The sequence below is a fragment of the Periplaneta americana genome, chromosome 9 (assembly GCF_040183065.1).
Source record: "Periplaneta americana isolate PAMFEO1 chromosome 9, P.americana_PAMFEO1_priV1, whole genome shotgun sequence".
Taxonomy (NCBI): domain Eukaryota; kingdom Metazoa; phylum Arthropoda; class Insecta; order Blattodea; family Blattidae; genus Periplaneta; species Periplaneta americana.
Genome location: NC_091125.1, coordinates 123,208,642 through 123,226,156, shown reverse-complemented (window position 1 = coordinate 123,226,156; position 17,515 = coordinate 123,208,642). Strand labels below are relative to the sequence as shown.

General features: G+C 35.7%; 1 protein-coding gene across 1 annotated transcript in view; it reads right to left on the bottom strand.

Annotated features, from left to right (window-relative positions):
- Positions 1 to 17,515, bottom strand: part of rdgC (retinal degeneration C) — a 484,209-nt gene that overhangs the window by 171,786 nt on the left and 294,908 nt on the right. The window contains exon 11 of the mRNA XM_069835771.1: positions 4,554 to 4,634. Within this exon, the coding sequence (XP_069691872.1) occupies positions 4,554 to 4,634 (81 nt within the window). The remainder of the gene's footprint in view (positions 1 to 4,553; positions 4,635 to 17,515) is intronic.

Here is a 17,515-nt window from a genome sequence, read left to right as displayed (position 1 = left end):
CTGGCCGCGAAACCAGGTGGCCCGGGTTCGAATCCCGGTCGGGGCAAGTTACCTGGTTGAGGTTTTTTCCGGGGCTTTCCCTCAACCCAATATGAGTAAATGCTGGGTAACTTTCGGTGCTGGACCCCGGATTTATTTCACCGGCATTATCTACCTTCATTTCATTCGGACGCTAAATAACCTAGATGTTGATACAGCGTCGTAAAATAACCCAATTAAAAAAATAAAAAAAACATGTAGAACCGCGTCTGGCCGCGAAACCAGGTGCCCGGGTTCGAATCCCGGTCGGGGCAAATTACCTGGTTGAGGTTTTTCCCGGGACTTTTCCTCAACCCAATACGAGTAAATGCTGGGTAACTTTGGGTGCTAGACCCCGGATTCATTTCACCGGCATTATCACCTTCATTTCATTCAGGCGCTAAATAACCTAGATGTTGATACAGCGTCGTAAAATAACCCCAAAAAAACATGTAGAATCACCTCTTAAATTTTGGTGCAGAAGTTACCATCCACCCTATATACATGTACGTACGTTTATGTATTCAGAGATTGGCTTCAAAAGTTCTGAATATGCCCCTTCCCTGTTCCCTTGAAAACAAAGGGAAGTTATAGGAACTTCTAGCTCCCCAAAAATCGACTGATTTTTAGGATCATAGTAATGCCACTAGGTATATGATGACTGTTTTGACCAAGTTCCAACATCTAAATGTGTCCCAAAATGAAAAAAATCTGAAGTCACCACTGCCTCCATGTCAATATTTTACTATCTGGTATATTTGGTTCCTTTCTTCTTCACTCGATATGTAATTTATATACCTTCAAAGTTTCGTAGCTTATTGGACTAATATAATTTATTATAAAACTTCCTGTGACAAACACCCACAGTCATTTCTGTGGAGATCTTAAAAGTCATAGTTCAACATTCTCAAGAAAATATGGAGTGAGTAGTTTTGGCCTCCCACTTCTCGACCTGTATTCCACAGACCCTTCCTTACGAAATCGGCGTACCTACAAACAATATGTGTCCTTAATTGATGTTGTAATTTACCTCTGATAAGATTTACAGCCGAAGTGTACCGCAAGCAAAGAGATTCTTTGATCGCGGGGAAGTCTCATTTTCATGTAGCGATTATTTCAAATTCGAAAAATTATAACTGCTTTATGCTATGTATGCATTATTGCGTAATGTTCTACATACAGGATAGGACATGGGAACCTGACGGTTTTAACACACAAAATTAACATTATAAGATACAAATAAAAATGTTAATGCTGTTATATAACAATAGGTTATTGAATGCCATTTGGGAACATGACCTCATTTTCTAAATAGCACACCTTTTAAATGGCCCCCACCAGTTAAAAATACATTTCTGCAGTCTGTCACGCAGATTCTGTATCGCTGATTGCACCATGTTGTTTGGCATGGCCGTGATTTCCTCCTGTACAGTCTCCTTGAGTCCATTAATGTCCCTTGGTTTCCTAATGTCCACTCTAGACTCGAGGTAACCCCAAAGAAAGTTGTCACATTGACAGGATCATATTTCATCAGTAAAGACGTTGAGAAAGTTTTCACAGAATGTCATTCGGTTTGCTTTATCACGATCATTTAACTCTTGAACCACAACCATCTTGTAGGGATGAAAATTTAAATCTTGATGCAGAATTCTTCTCAAACTGATACGTGATAACATAAAGCAGTATCGTATTTTTTGGTTGAACGAAGAGGACTCCTTTACTCTTGCCTGATTGACTCTTTCGATGCTTCGTGGTGTTCTCACAGTGTGTACAGGACCTGGTGATTTCTCGTTCGTTGCAGAAGCAGTTGATCTGAAGTTATGTATCCATAACTTCATAGTGTTCCTGCTAGGAACGGCACCACGTCGTGGAACATTAAAATGTCGACGAAATAATCGTTGTGTAATGACAACTGAATCAATATTTTTAAAAAATGTTTCCACTACAAAAGTACGATGTTCAGCATTCCATGCCTATTTTCATTCCATTATGTCCTACGGAATAATATTTTGGGGAAATTCTGCAGATAGTAAAAATATATTCTTATTACAAAAAAGATCCATTAGAATAATAGTTGGAGCAAAGGCTAGATAATCATGTAGATTATTTAAAAAAAAAATAGAGATTCTAACCTTAACAAATCAATACATATACTCTACAATAAATTTCCTCTTATGTAATAAAAAAAATTTTCCACTAACTCAGCCATACATAGTATAAATACCTGCAGAAGGAATGATTTTCATACGCCATCATCAAATTTATCGTGCATTCAAAGGGGAGTATGTTACATGGCGATAAAAATGTTCAATAGTCTTCCTGAAGACATTAAGAATCATAGCCAAAACCCTGCATTATTTAAGGTAAAACTAAAAAATTACTTAATATCTCACACTTTCTATTCTGTAGATGAATTCTTGACATTTCACAGTACTGTGTAAATATTATAATACTATTAAATGGTAAACATACTACATTGTATAAAATATTACTGTTATTAAGGTATTAATTCTGTACATATTTCATATTTGCATTTTATATGCATTGCATCTTATTGTTAAACATAAGAATTGGACATGTTCTTTATTCTATGCTATAAAGCAAATGTAAGAATATTATGGAACGAATAAATCTATCTATCTCTCTATCTATCTATCTATCTATCTATCTATCTATCTATCTATCTATCTATCTATCTATCTATCTAGCTATCTGTCTATCTGTCTATCTGTCTATCTGTCTATCTGTCTATCTGTCTATCTGTCTATCTGTCTATCTATCTATCTATCTATCTATCTATCTATCTATCTATCTATCTATCTATCTATCTATCTATCTATCTATCTATCTATCTATCTATCTATCTATCTATCTATCTATCTACCCATCTACCCATCTACCCATCCATCCATCCATCCATCTACCTATCTATCTATCTATCTATCTATCTATCTATCTATCTATCTATCTATCTATCTATCTATCTATCTATCTATCTATCTATCTATCTATCTATCTATCTATCTATCTATCTATCTAAACCGAATTCGCTCAGAGGACAGGCCTATACAGTACAGTAAATGGAGTTTATGGTAGGTAGCAAAAATAACAACTTCTTCATGTCGCGCCTATATGCGGGCTATTCCATATGAAATCGATCAGTAAAAACCTCGCAATTTTTTATACTCTAATTTTTTTCCTATTTATACAAGGTGCTGAGGACAGTGCATTTTCAAAAATATACTATCGAAAGTCAAACGGTTTTCGTACTATTGAGCGACAAATTTAGCGTATTTTATAAAAACAAGCCTATTTCAGCGCTCAGAACTCTGGAACCATTTACTGCAGAACATTGAACGGGAGTTCATTTTGAAGCTGATATTTGGTAGGTTATGTTAAGAAGTAATACTTGTTTTTATTGTATACAGAGAGAGAGAGATAATCTGATTTTACTTACTTTTAGGCTTTTCGCCAATTTGTAAAAATGTAAATAATATTGAGAAAAAACCTTGCATTATTAAGAGGGACTTCGGCATTGTTTGCTTAGTGGCTCGGCAATAAGTTTCGAGGGTATTAAATAGATTATTTTCACACGCCTAGACTTGAACGGCGCAGTACCGCACGCACTGGCCGAGAGCTGAAGATAAGCGAGCGTTGGGCGTCATTTTACTCCTGTGTTTATGAAAACTTGTGATAAAGCTAGCCCAGCTATGCGCTACTAGACGAAACATCACGTGTTTGTCTCCTGGCCTTGCTTGTCTCGGCTAGCTCCCACCTCACAGTCAGCTGGTTACTTCACGCGCGTACTATTTATTTTCTTTATTTGATATTTTCAATACTTTCATATGAACGGTGCACCAGTAAAAATATATGTTTATTTGTATTTTCAATGCGGAATCTAACCATATATTTTAAAAATATTTTTATCGTGGTCAAAGGCGTCTTAATTAAGAAAAATCTAAATTTCTCCATTTCCATAAAAAGTAAGAAAAAGTGTTTACATGTCAATATAAACTTTAATTTCTCAGCATCAAAATAAACCACGATTTTGATCATTGGGTGAAAGGGTTTCGGAGCCGCAACAGTTTAAATTGCTAATTTTATGAAAATGCGATAAATTTAAATATTTTAAATTTAAAAACTATGAAGTTCTGATGCCTCAAACTTTGCACAAAGCATTGTATCACAGTTGTCAACGGACAGAAAAAGTTTCATTGTATTTAAAAATTGCAAGGTCAATTTTCTCTATATTTCAGTCGATTTGAGATGGAATAGCCCATACCGAAACAGCAGCTAAGTAGACTAACATACACAACTAAGGAAAAAAATTATTCATCTGACCACATGAAAATTTAGAATCTGCAGGTAAAATCCATATTCCGTTAATGAAGTTTTCCCTTACATAGTACTACGAGTCCACTAGATGGCTTACGTAAGAGTCGAAGGGCCACCAATTAGGAACCACTGACTTAGAAAGTTAGGAGTAAACTTTGTGTGTTCACTGACTTGTGGCACAGCTTGTGGGTGTCGCTCACCTGTTTCCACTCCAGCTTGTCGATCATCTCCGCCCCTGGAACTGAACTCTCTGTGACTGGCGGCCGCAGCAGCGACACGTACTGGAACAAGACGAGGAGTTCAAGTTTAGTTGCCGTGCCGTGTCTGGTAATGGAGATGCAAATATTCAGTAAAAAAAAAATCCGTCAACAGCTTCTTAATAAAGGCGTTTTAAACACGTAGGCCTACAGTTCATTCTGACAGTCCGTTTGAGTCCACTATAACGGACAAACGTAGGTCTATAACCAAACCTTTACAACAGGGGCCTGTTTCACAATGTTTACAATCTTTGTAAATCTAAACCAGAGATGTCGAACAGCGCTCTCAAACTGTGAAACGATTAATACTGTTTCCTACCATAGCTGAGCTCAAACGACAGTCAGTACTGCCAACTTGAGCTCGCTGTAGCAGTGTTCCGTACGTAGTGTGTTTACCAACTCTGGCGGCTGGTATGGATATGGAACGACGATTCAATAATAAGTGGATAGATAAATATTTATTTATCTTAAAGGACGGAAAGGCACATAGCTTAATATGTAGAAAGGAATTTGGATACCTAAGCCATCATAATATTAGAAGGCATTTTAATTCAACACATGCTGAAGCTTATGGACCAGAAAAGTTATCCGGTTCCGCTCGTGAAAGGGCTGTAGAGGAATTAAAATCAAGATTGAATTCAGAAAACCTTCCACCATCATCATCATCATCATCATCATCGTTCGTAGAACAAGCTTGGTTCGTGCTAACTACAAAATTTGTGAAATTATTGCAACGGCTTCAAAGCTATTCACTGACGGAGAATTTGTGAAACACTGTCTCACATCTATTGAAAAAGAGATATGTCCGAAACATGTTAATGATTTTAAATCTACAAGTTTGTCTCGTAATATTATTGCAGAGTGCATATCAGAAATGGGAGATAACTTGAGGGATATTGATTGTAAGAATGAAAAATGAGAGCTAGTGCAGCTCTTGATGAAAGTACCGACCGTAAAGATACTCATAAGGAGTGTCAATTCAGATTTCAATGTTCATGGAGATCTTGTAGATGACATTTCACTAAAATATTGAACTCGAGGAGAAGATATTTTGGAATCTGTAACAAAATCTATGAACAAATTTCAAATCACGCTAAAAGTAATTAATTTTATACATCAAAATAGTTTACGTTTCTGAACTTGAAGTTGCTCTGCTACAACACATACACACAAAGTTGATATTTTAAACATAATATTAACAACATTATTATTATGATTTATTCCGTCACTAACGAACAACATTCATGGAATGACCCAGTAGATAAAACGCCATTATTATTATTATTATTATTATTATTATTATTATTATTATTATTATTATTATTATTATCAGCAGCAACATATAGGCCTACACACTTTGTCCATCAGAGTTTATCAAGTGGAAAATCTAAAATGAGCTCCTAATCAATTAGTAAGATGTATAGAAGTTATCGAAGTACCAGCCGCCGCATTACTATTCGCTCTTGTTTATTCCCGGTCTGCCTGTTATCTGTGTTCAACCATTCCACGGTAAGGGAGACGTGAAGGCTCTTCATTTCACAGCTCGAGAGCGCTGTTCCGACATCCCTGTTCTAAACTTTGCTTGTAAATTGTAAATTTCTGTTTCACAATCTTTGTTTGTAATACAAGGGAAATAAAATGTTTACAGATTAAATTTTGCGCACTTTACAAGCATTCTGTTTCACAATGAAGGGTAATTTTAAAAACGTGTAAACTTTACTTGTAAAGTTAGCACATTTTTCTACAATAGCTCTGAGGTGTGTAAAGTTTGATATTGCAACAAATTCCGAATAAATGCAATAAAGATATATTTATGAAATTAATTTTTGAGTAACTGGGTAATATTAAGAATTAAACTACAGCAGTTTTGATGTTATTGTGTAGTTCTAATGACTCAGACGAAGATATTGAATTTAGGCCTAATCAAACAAAGACGTATACGTAATATTTTCCGGCAAAGAATTAATAATACGTTCCTATCATTGTATGAATTTAATGAAAGGTTTCGAATGAATCCCGCGCTATACTTCAGAATACCGCGTAAGTATTTATATACGAAGACTATACTTAATAAATAATCGCACTTGAAAAGAAGTTCCCTGCACCAAAAATAAATTAATTCAATGATGCAATAACGACACTACTTATGCGGTATTCTGAAGTCGTTTCGAGTCCCGTTACGCTGGAATCTCTCCTACAAGATATGGGACATCACATCCAACATGGAAAAGTGGTGCCCTAACCTCAAAGCGAGAACTGTATTGTTTTGCATTGGTTTAATATACTAGTTGTCAGTTCCCTGCGTTAGCAGATAAACACGGAATTTCTAAGATATGTGTGCAAAAGTGCCCACAGGGTAGTTAATGTTGTTAAAAGAATTAAATTCGAGGCAGGTTTTTGATCACCAAAATGTTATTTACTGCAGCACATAATTTTTATGCTGCTGCTGGGATCACTAATATTTGTGAGGTTATGGATGCAACATTAATAAATACTGATGGATCAACACAAAAAGTGAACCTAATTTTGTGGTAGAGACTATAATTATTTGTACGCGGACCAAATCTGTTATCTGCTTATTTGACTGAATTTGGCGCTTACTTTGGTCATTTAAGTAATAGACGTATTGATATACTCGACCAATCACATCACATGAAACTCCATTGTCGCCATTATATAAAAATCTAAATACTTTTAATTGCTTTAACAATACTTCACATTTTCTGTTGATGAAATATGAATCAACAAGCTTAGAATAATCTATTTTATTACAAAATATAAACATATGTATCGATAGTGGTAAAAGTACAGCGACTTTAGCTCTGCTCTTCAGCGATTTTTGTAAACTGTCATTGACGATATTGTGTAAGGTTAACCAATAATGCGTATTTGTAAATTTCTTTAGCTGATTTTGTAAAGTTCGTCAAACTTTACAAATTAATAAGATAGCATTGTGAAACATAATTTACAAGCATTTGTAAGGATTGTGGAACTGGCCCCAGGCGTTATACGTAGGAAGTGATAGAAAGCTTTACAAACAGATTGCAAGTACTAAATTCCTTGGTCTTAAAATACTGACTACCGCTTCAATTTAAGCACAATGGGTGCATTACCAGCAAATTTTCTTCAGGCTGTTAACGAAAATCAATTATATATCTTGCTGACTAATGCAATAAAAAATATATTTTTTAATATCCTCGGTTTAAAAGCAAAACACATTAATTAAAAAATACTATTTCTGAGAAAAATGTGTATAATATAATGTACAGATATGGAAATAAAATTTGGAGCTATCTTATTGTTTAAGTTTCGCTTACAACACACTGCGCATGTGCAGTAAACAAGAACCCTGTATAGAGGGTAGATTGTAATCTCTACACCAAAATTTAAGAGGTGATTCTACATGTTAAATATAACTAAACTTCTATTACACTTTTCCTTTGATGAAGCACCGTTAAGCAGGAAAAAAATAGTCTTTGCCCAATTTTTGCAGCGCTCTATTGCGGTAATGGCCCTAGAGAAATGGCTGATTGCTATACAAGCAGATGGTAAAAATATCTGAACAGTTGATGTCTTGAATCTTTTTTTGCAAATCAAATCGTTTAGCCTTGAATTTAAACTGAGTAATAGTGAAAATCGTTTAAATATATCTTGCAACGCAGCGCACGTCGCGTATTACCGACGGAGTATAGCAGAGGGGAAAGGGGAGGGGAAGGTAAGGAGTGCAGGCCGGGCTTGCTTAGAGTTATTGCAACAGCCGTGATGTTGCTAAATGCTTCATAGAAACATAATGATTTCCTCTAAAACGGTGAATGTTAGAGAAAAATGTATTTAGATTTTTCAAAATCTTTTTAGAATTTTACTCCTAAAAGTGCATTATTTATAATGTCTAACACAATTTTGGTATTGACTTTCAAGTTTTTAAGACAAAAGATTACATTTTAGAAATTAATTTTGGAATTACTTTCTATATAAATATGGAGGGATTTTTTTTAATGCAACAAAATAACAAACTTCTGTTCCAGAGAAAAGCTTCCCAATAGCATAAAGAGTGTGTGTACCAAATGTCGTCCATGTAGCATTAATAGTTCCGAAGATATATAACTTTTTGTATCAGAATAAAGCAAAAAATTAAAGTTACGGGAAATTGCAATCAAAGTTTAGCATCAATTAAAAGCCCTGTGTACCAGAGCTTCAAAAATGGCATCACAGCAGTTAACAAGATCTTAAATGCGCACTTAAATTTTATGTAACATATTTTTCACAAATCAAACATTATTTAAAAACTTATTTTTTTAATTTACTGCCCCCCCCCATTTGACAATCCTTTCCCCTTGAAAACTCTGTGCACCAGAGCTTTAAAAATAGTGCTGTAGCAGCTGACAAGGGCATGAATGCTCATTGCATTTTATGTATTATGTTCTTGAAAGTGCATTTTAAAGCATTTTTAAATACTGGTTTTCCATCATATTAAAACCATCCTCTCCCCTTAACATTTTCAAATATTTATTCCTCGTATACTGAGAAATAAAGACCTGTGTCATATATAGCATAACAAAGGATATGCCTTTCTTCATAGAAAATAATACGATGTCATATTGCTACAATGCATGACTATCCAAACCGTTGTCGCATTCCAAAATGAGTGTGTGTCAGGCTAACAAGAAAACACTAGTCACGGATGTTACAATGTAATTCAGCAAATTACTTCGCACGGCTCATTTCTCACTTCTAAAGCAGAAAGTAAACCCTCAGTTTCACCCAACTTCAAACGCTACTGAGAGTCTGATAAAACGAAAGCGAATCTACTGAACGAGATTCAGTTTTAATGACTAAGAGCAAGTTGGTTTCTACGGATAACAAGAAACGCGATATAGTTGTGTCATTTTGTGTTATAATTGTAGCCTTTATCTTACTTTGTAAGACAGTAGCATCATCAAGGACACGTGAATAAGATCAAATAGAATTGTGATGCAAAAACTTGAAAGAGATTGAATTCCAAGCGGAATAAAGGAGGACGGGTCATTCTGGTAAAAGGACAGAGATTCTCTGGCATTAGAAGGGGAACATGTTTTAAACTAAATAATAGTTGTTTTCATTTATTTTATTTTACTTTATTTTATTTTATTTTATTTTATTTTATTTTATTTTATTTTATTTTATTTTATTTTATTACGGCACTTTCTATAGGCTTATGCAATATATTTCCTTCAACCAAAACAAATTTTATTTTTCCGTAATGTTCATTCTCTTGCATAACGATCTCTATCCGTCAGGCACCTCCATCCATTTTTTTCATTTAGTCTCCCCTTACTTCTTCATCTCTCTACCACCCACTCTTAAATTATCTTTCAAGTTGTCCAAATCATCTTAATATTTTATCTTCTATTACTTCGACAATATTCCTTCGACCTCCATAATTTCTCTTACACCACCATGTCTGATTTTATCCCTTCTGATTTTTCTCGTCTCTTTTTTTTTTTTTTTAGTTGGTTATTTAACGACGCTTTATCAACTACGAGGTTATTTAGCATCGATGAGATTGGTGATAGCGAGATGGTATTTGGCGAGATGAGGCCGAGGATTCGCCATAGGTTACCTGGCATTAACCTTACGGTTCGGGAAAACCTCGGAAAAAACCCAACCAGGTAATCAGCCCAAGCGGGGATCGAACCCGCGCCTGAGCGCAATTCTCGTATCTTCAATACTCTAATCCGCGTATGAGGTGCAAGGCCTAGCGCACTGGTCTTCCATTCAAGCGACTCGAGTTCGATCTCCGGCTACGTCACGATGGAATTTGTTATGAACGAAGATATTTCATTGGAATTTTCTTGTAATACACCAGTTTCCTTCTATCATTCCACTAATACTTTCCAACTTCACCAAATTCCATTACCTAAAATAGTTAAAAATAGGCTGTGGTGAAGATTTGCGGGTAGTATGGGTTTCCGAACTGAAATAGGGAGGTCTAGAGGCTCCTGACCCTGGGGCTTAACAGTCACCCGTCGGGTGATGGAATCTAGCTCTGACAGGGTTGAGACAGAACGGCCCGCCTGTCAGCGTCGAGTTCACGAATGTCATCCAGACCATCTGTCGGATTTGGACAATCATCGCATGTGTAGGGCGTATAATGGACCAAAGCATTCGTAAGTGTAAAGGCTCGTCAGGGACCAGCCATCGAAAAGGGAAACCAAGACAGTAATACAGTATGAGCATGTGAACAGGATCAAATAGAACCGCGATTAAATTTCAACTGTACTGCGTTCCATAATGTCTGACAGGCGACGTAAATATTTCCGGCAAATGAAGGGAGAAGAATAATTGCTATTCAACCAATTGTAGTGATCACATTCCAGGCTTTTCTTGAAGTTGGGCGGTCTGAAGCGTTCTAGCTAAGCCCAACATCTACTTGTTCAACATCTTCTTCAAGGATTTAGTGAAGAACTGCTTTCAGGACATGGTAGAGCTGTTCGTATGAGGAAGAAGGGCAGTACATAAGATTTACTGGTGATATGGCTTTGTTAGTAGAAGAGAATATGATGCAAAGGGATATGCCATTGAAGCTAAATGACAGTTGTGAGCAGCTTAGAATGTAGATAAATGCAAGCAAGACGAAAAGTGTGGTTGTCGGTAGAAAAATAAAGACTGTGAACGTGCCAATTCGAAATGAGGCAGTAGAAAAAATTAACAGGTTCAAATACTTAGAGTATACTATTAGTAGCATGAGCTGCTGCCAGGAAGTCAAAAGAACGATAGCAGTAGCAAAGGAAGCTTGTAATAGAAAAAGGAGTATCTTCTGCGTACCTCCGGACAAAGAACTAAGGAAGAAATTAGTGAAGTGTTTTGTGTTGAGTGTGGCATTGTATGGGGCATAAACATGGACATTACGACAGAGTGAGTGAGTGAGTGAGTGAGTGAGTGAGTGAGTGAGTGAGTGAGTGAGTGAGTGAGTGAGTGAGTGAGTGAGTGAGTGAGTGAGTGAGTGAGTGAAATACATTTATTGATACACAATTATATAAACTCATGTACACAATATTCTTCGCACGAGCCCGTACGACCATTCGTGCTATAATAATGCACAGTTTGAATCTCCAAAGGAAACAAAAATAATACCTACTACTAGTAATAAAATAGTAAAACAACAATAATTGTTATTATTTCTACGTTATCATTAATTATCACAATTACAACTAATACCAAATTTCATAAAAATAATAAAAATAAAATAAATGTAAGATATGAAGGAAAGAAACACAGTGAAACATAATATATATAGGAAACAATTCAATTCCTTATTGAAACTGTAATAAATTAATCCAAATAATAAATATAAAGGTAAGACATAAAAAAACATATACACACGCAATAAGAAACACAAATATAAAAAACACAATAAATACAAAAGAACATTGTCCCCTAATTACCTTATTCGCTCAGCGTTAAATTACTCATTGCAACACTAATAAATAACTCTTCCCCCTATTTCTTCGGGCCCATCCCCCTCCGCGAGTTCCACCCTCAGCTTTCGAACTTTTACCATAAATTTTGACTGGAAGCACTTGAACTGTGGATATGGAGAAGAATGAGGCGTGTGAAATATACAGACAGTATAATAAATGAAACTGTGTTGGAAAGAGTGGGTGAAGAAAGAATGATGCTGAAACTGATCAGAAATAAAAAAAAAAAGGCAGCAGGCAGTTTCTTCTTATTGATGGATGCATTTCAGGGAATGATTAGCCGCAGAAAATTTCGAAAAAGGAGAAGATATTAGATGGTAGACAACATTAAAATATATAGATCGTATGCGGAAACTAAGAGGAAGGCGGAAAATAGGAAGAATTGAAGGTTGCTGGGTTTGCAGTGAAATACCTGGTCTTGAGCATAAAACCACGAATGAATGTTGTACACCAAGTTTAAACCATTTACAGAGTGCAAATCTAGTCATTCAGGTAAAGCTTCCTGTAAAGCAGATTTGAATAATTTCAAGGGAAAAATTGTTCATTTACAGAGTGTAACAAAAGTTTCTGTAACAGTATGTTACAATTATTCTCTTGTTTAGTTTCAATTTTCTCAGGAACCATGGCCAAATTTTATGATATACTCAATTAATGAAAAATATTAACTTAGTGATGCATCATTCACAGTTGCTCTCTTCTTCGGAACTATGGTCCATTCCAGACTCAATTTAGTCATTCACATTTGCTTCTGTACACCACAACTCTATAATATATTCCGATAACTTAGCTTTAAATCCTGTAAATTTTCCAATTTTTGGCCTCGGAACGTTCTTCTCGATGCTTTAGAGTGATATCCTGTTCTGTTTCCTGTAGTAACGTACTTTGAATTCCGGAATTGTTAACTCACGCTCAACTGCCCAGTTCCCGTGCTTTTCTGCATATTCTATTACTTTAGTTTCAAACTCTCAGTATGGTTTGAATATTGAATTTTGTTCACTGTCGGATGCTAGGTATGAATTTCAACGCATACACACACGTTATTTCTGTTTCCATTGCCAGATCACAAACATTACAACCGGACACGAACAATAAATACAATATAAAACGGTAGTCTGCATCCCCAATCAACTGGTGCAAAAAATATCTAACATTCCTGGGATCTAGTTTTCTACCGGATAGTTCTGCTAAATCTACCGTTATACAGTAGCTATTTTTATTTAAGGAAATGACGGAGGCTACTTACAATATATTTCCGAACTGCACTTGTATTTATTGTACCGTTAAACAGAAATGCGAATGGTTTTAAAGATCATTGCTTTTATCTTTTGAGTCCGTCTATCAAGTAGCGTCAGATTGTCTTTAAGGACTGAGCTTCTACATGAGATTTTGTGAAAACATGCCAAGGACCTATCGCAGTTTTTCCTGGAATCTCTCCATGTACGCCTTATGGCTAGTCTTGTTCTCTGTCTTTCAAGTGAGGCATTTAATATAGATTCCAGACGTTTCCCTGGGTCTAGATAACTTTTCCCTTTTCTATGTCCTGTGTGTTGCCTACTTTCAGGGAAGTCCGGAAATTTATTGATTGCTCTTTGTATATTGTTATACTTCAACATGCTATGAAGCCACTGGCGTAGCTCGGTCGGTTAAGGCGCTTACCTGCCGATCCGGAGTTGTGCTCGGGCGCGGGTTCGATTCCCGATTGGGCGGATTATCTGGTTGGTTTTTTCCGAGGTTTTCTCCAACCGTAAGGCAAATCTCAGGTAATCTATGGCGAGTCTTCGGCCTCATCTCGCCAAATATTGTCACGTGAATGCAAGAACTAGTTAACTCGAAATTTGCGTTTTTCAGTTATCTCTTTTATAGCATAGCAAAAATCGCACAAAATGTAATGCAAGAACTAGGAAACTGATCGAACGATATCAGCGACATCTATTTTCCAATATAACAAATAGGTAAAAGAAAACGAGACATTCCTGAGTGCAATAAATAAGTAAATAGGCAATGTCACAAAATAGGAAAAATCAGGTTACCTAGTTCTTGCACTCAGGTGACGATATCATATCGCTATCACCAATTCCATCGACGCTAAATAACCTCTTAGTTGATAGTGTGTCATTAAATAACCAAGTAAAAACAAACATGCTATGTAGTAAGTCTCTTCAAGTAAGAAGTGTACTTCTTCAAACAGATTTCGCTTACTACGGCGCCGTTCGAAAGTTGACACGGGCAAGCAATAGCGCGCTTATCGGTGATTCAGCGCTTGAGCTCTCCATTATAAAATATAATTTATTGGCTTATCTTATAATAATTGCTGGAACTGTCGACCATCCTCTCTAATGACTAATTCACATATTTTGAAAAGATTTCTAGACACACGCCGGATTTCGTTTCTATCGATATAATTGAGCTTTAGCCACACGATCTATTTAATTTAACTTGTGAATAAGTATTGTCTTATAAGACAGTTTTAAGAATTTCGTCTCCTTCCCAGCTGATGTGGTCGATACACCTGCCTCTTATGCTAATTTTCTTAACGATTTCGTGAGAGACTCTTCTACCTATAACCTAGAGTTATATCATCGAGTGTCTCTTCATTTAGAATGTGATATAAATGAACCTTTTTATTTAGAAATGAGCCGGTTTTTCTCAGTTTCTTACTAAATGCCATATTGTTGAATTAAATGTCTGTTAAACGCCAGAACATTTGCGTAGAAATATGAGACGACAATTCTTGTATTATTCCTTCGTAACTAGGAAATTATCTGGGAAAATCCCAGTTCAAAGAGAAGTTATACAAGGTGATTCGTTGAGCCCACTGCTCTTCAATCTGATGATGAATGAAATCACTAAAGCTTCTGATCTAGAATAGGTCACAGAATGAGTAAGAAAGAAATTAATAAAATCTATTATATTTATCATAATTTTAAGCATAATGGATCGACTAATGATCAGATTTTTTGTATTCGACAGATATTGGACAAAATATGAGAGTATAAGGACACAGTACATCAGTTATTCATAGATTTAAAAAGGCATATGGCTCTGTTAAGAGAGAAGTTTTATATAATATTCTTATTGAATATGGTATTCCAAAGAAACTCGTTCGTTTAATTAAGATGTACCTCACTGAAACAAACAGCAGAATCCCTATAGGCCAGATACTGTCAGATATTTTTCCAATTCGTTGCGGCTAAAGCAAGAAGACGCACTATCATCTTTACTTTTCAACTTTGCTCTAGAATATGTCATTAGGAAAGTCCAGGATAACAGACAGGGTTGCAATACATTTTTAGAGTTCATGAATTTACCATTAGAGCACATTCTAATTTAAGTGCAATATGAATATGCCTCTAAGGAACTTAATGTTTCATACAAATGCTAATTAAATTTTATTTTTCAACATTTAATTAATCTCTGTGAGAAGTTTCAGACCAATCTCACAATAACTGTTGTGCGAGGAGCTTTTTTTTTTTTTTTTTGCTAAAAAATTGCATAAAATTTTAAAGTCGAAAAAACAACATTAAAAAAAAATATTTCTCTCTCAACTCACTCAAGCACCGTATGTTTAGCCACATTTGATTATATGGCTAGATCATGTGAAACAATGCCAAATATAATTACGATCATAAAAAGAAAAAAAGTTTTTGTTCTTAATTTTTTAGCATTATTTCACCATAGTGTTCCCTTAACCAGTAATGTCTTAGAAACCCAAAATAACTGAATTAAACGGTAAATAAAACATTATATAAAAGTTTTCTCCACCTTTACTTCTTCACTTAAGAAGCAATGTATGGATAAATGTGTAATATATTTGGTACAGTTTTTAAGGCATTGTTATTAACACAACTACAACATAAGCTATACGGTTTCAATAAAGGTTTCTACATGCAACTCGTAAATTAAACTTTTAGAAGTTCTTTGATATTCGTGAATTTTTTCGTTGCATAGTTTCCTTTGTGCATGTAAACTTTCTCAAACTTTATTGGATATAAGAGTCTCTTTCATACTGCGTTATTGAAATTACCTTTTGTTTCACTGAGAAAAAATTACTTCTGTAAGTGGAAAAACCAGTTATAGCTACCGCTACTCGCTTATAATCCCCTTAAAAAATATATATATACTTCCTGTATTTTGAATCGCTATACATACTGGAACATGGGGGTGGTTTTGAAGGTCATTTGCTTCACAACTTCTTTGGTAACTCTATTCTAAGCAGAATCTGATCCCACAACGGCGGCTTCCATGCGAGAAATTCAATCCGCTTTTCAGTTTCCCATACGCTAACCTCTCTCTATTAGCAAAGTATAGAAATTCTATCCGCTTCTCCGAACACACTACCGGTAACCTCTATTATTGGTTTATTGCGTCCGCCCTCATATTTTCTACACTGTTACCTTCAGATTCTCTAGACGTTCTATAGGAAAGTCTGTGAAGCTGGTAGGACGAGAAATGGGTTGCCGGTAAATATTGCCTGGAACCCTCTAATTCAGGTACGAGAATTATTTTATGTGCAGTAAATCTGTGACATGTAACTCCCTGTTTAATTTCCCTTCACAAAAGAACAAGTCGTTTGTGAGAAAAAGTTCCTCTTCGTAAACACTAATGTGCTATAGTCCCGTCGCTCTTATTTCCGGCAGCCAATCACGTTGCAGATCGGCTACATTTAAACGTGTGCGTCTTGTCATTCGCTAGAGATGATGTACTTTATTAACTAAGGCTCGATAAATACTTAATATAATCGCCCGCCATTTTGGCTCTTTCGTTGGCGTTCGTAGAAATCACACGAGGACGTTATTTGCCGCTCAATTATTTTCTCAATTACAGTGCGTTTGATTTATTATCATAGGAACTACGACATGATAATGTTTAACGGTAAAACAAATAGATTCCTCATCTGGTAGCTCGGCAACGAAAGAACAAAAATGGCGAAGGATACTATCTACCTAGACTTTATGGAGCCTTCACTTCCTAAGACGTAAGCAAAGGGGAGGAGTCACACCGGAAATAACAGCGACACGACTATAACATAAGGTGAATGAATGAATGAATGAATGAATGAATGAATGAATGAATGAATGAATGAATGAATGAACGAACGAATGAATGAATGAATGAATGAATGAATGAATGAATGAATGAAAGGGGAAATGGGAGGAGAAACGTTAAAATATGTACGGAGTTCGGGGCTGAGAAAAAACTGAATATGTGAGCTCCAAGCTTGTTGACCACCTCTCTCACTCAGAGTTTTGCTGTTCCACTGAAGGAACTCTAGAAAAGTTTGAAGGCGGAAGTCGGAAATGGACGTAATATAATAGCTACCACATAAAACGTGGGAGTGGAAAGAAGCATGACAGCAGCAACTAACAAACTAAAAAAATATAGGTTTCAGAAGTAAAAATTAACTTTAATTGCTCATATTTTCTTTATATTCTACTTGATATTAAAAAT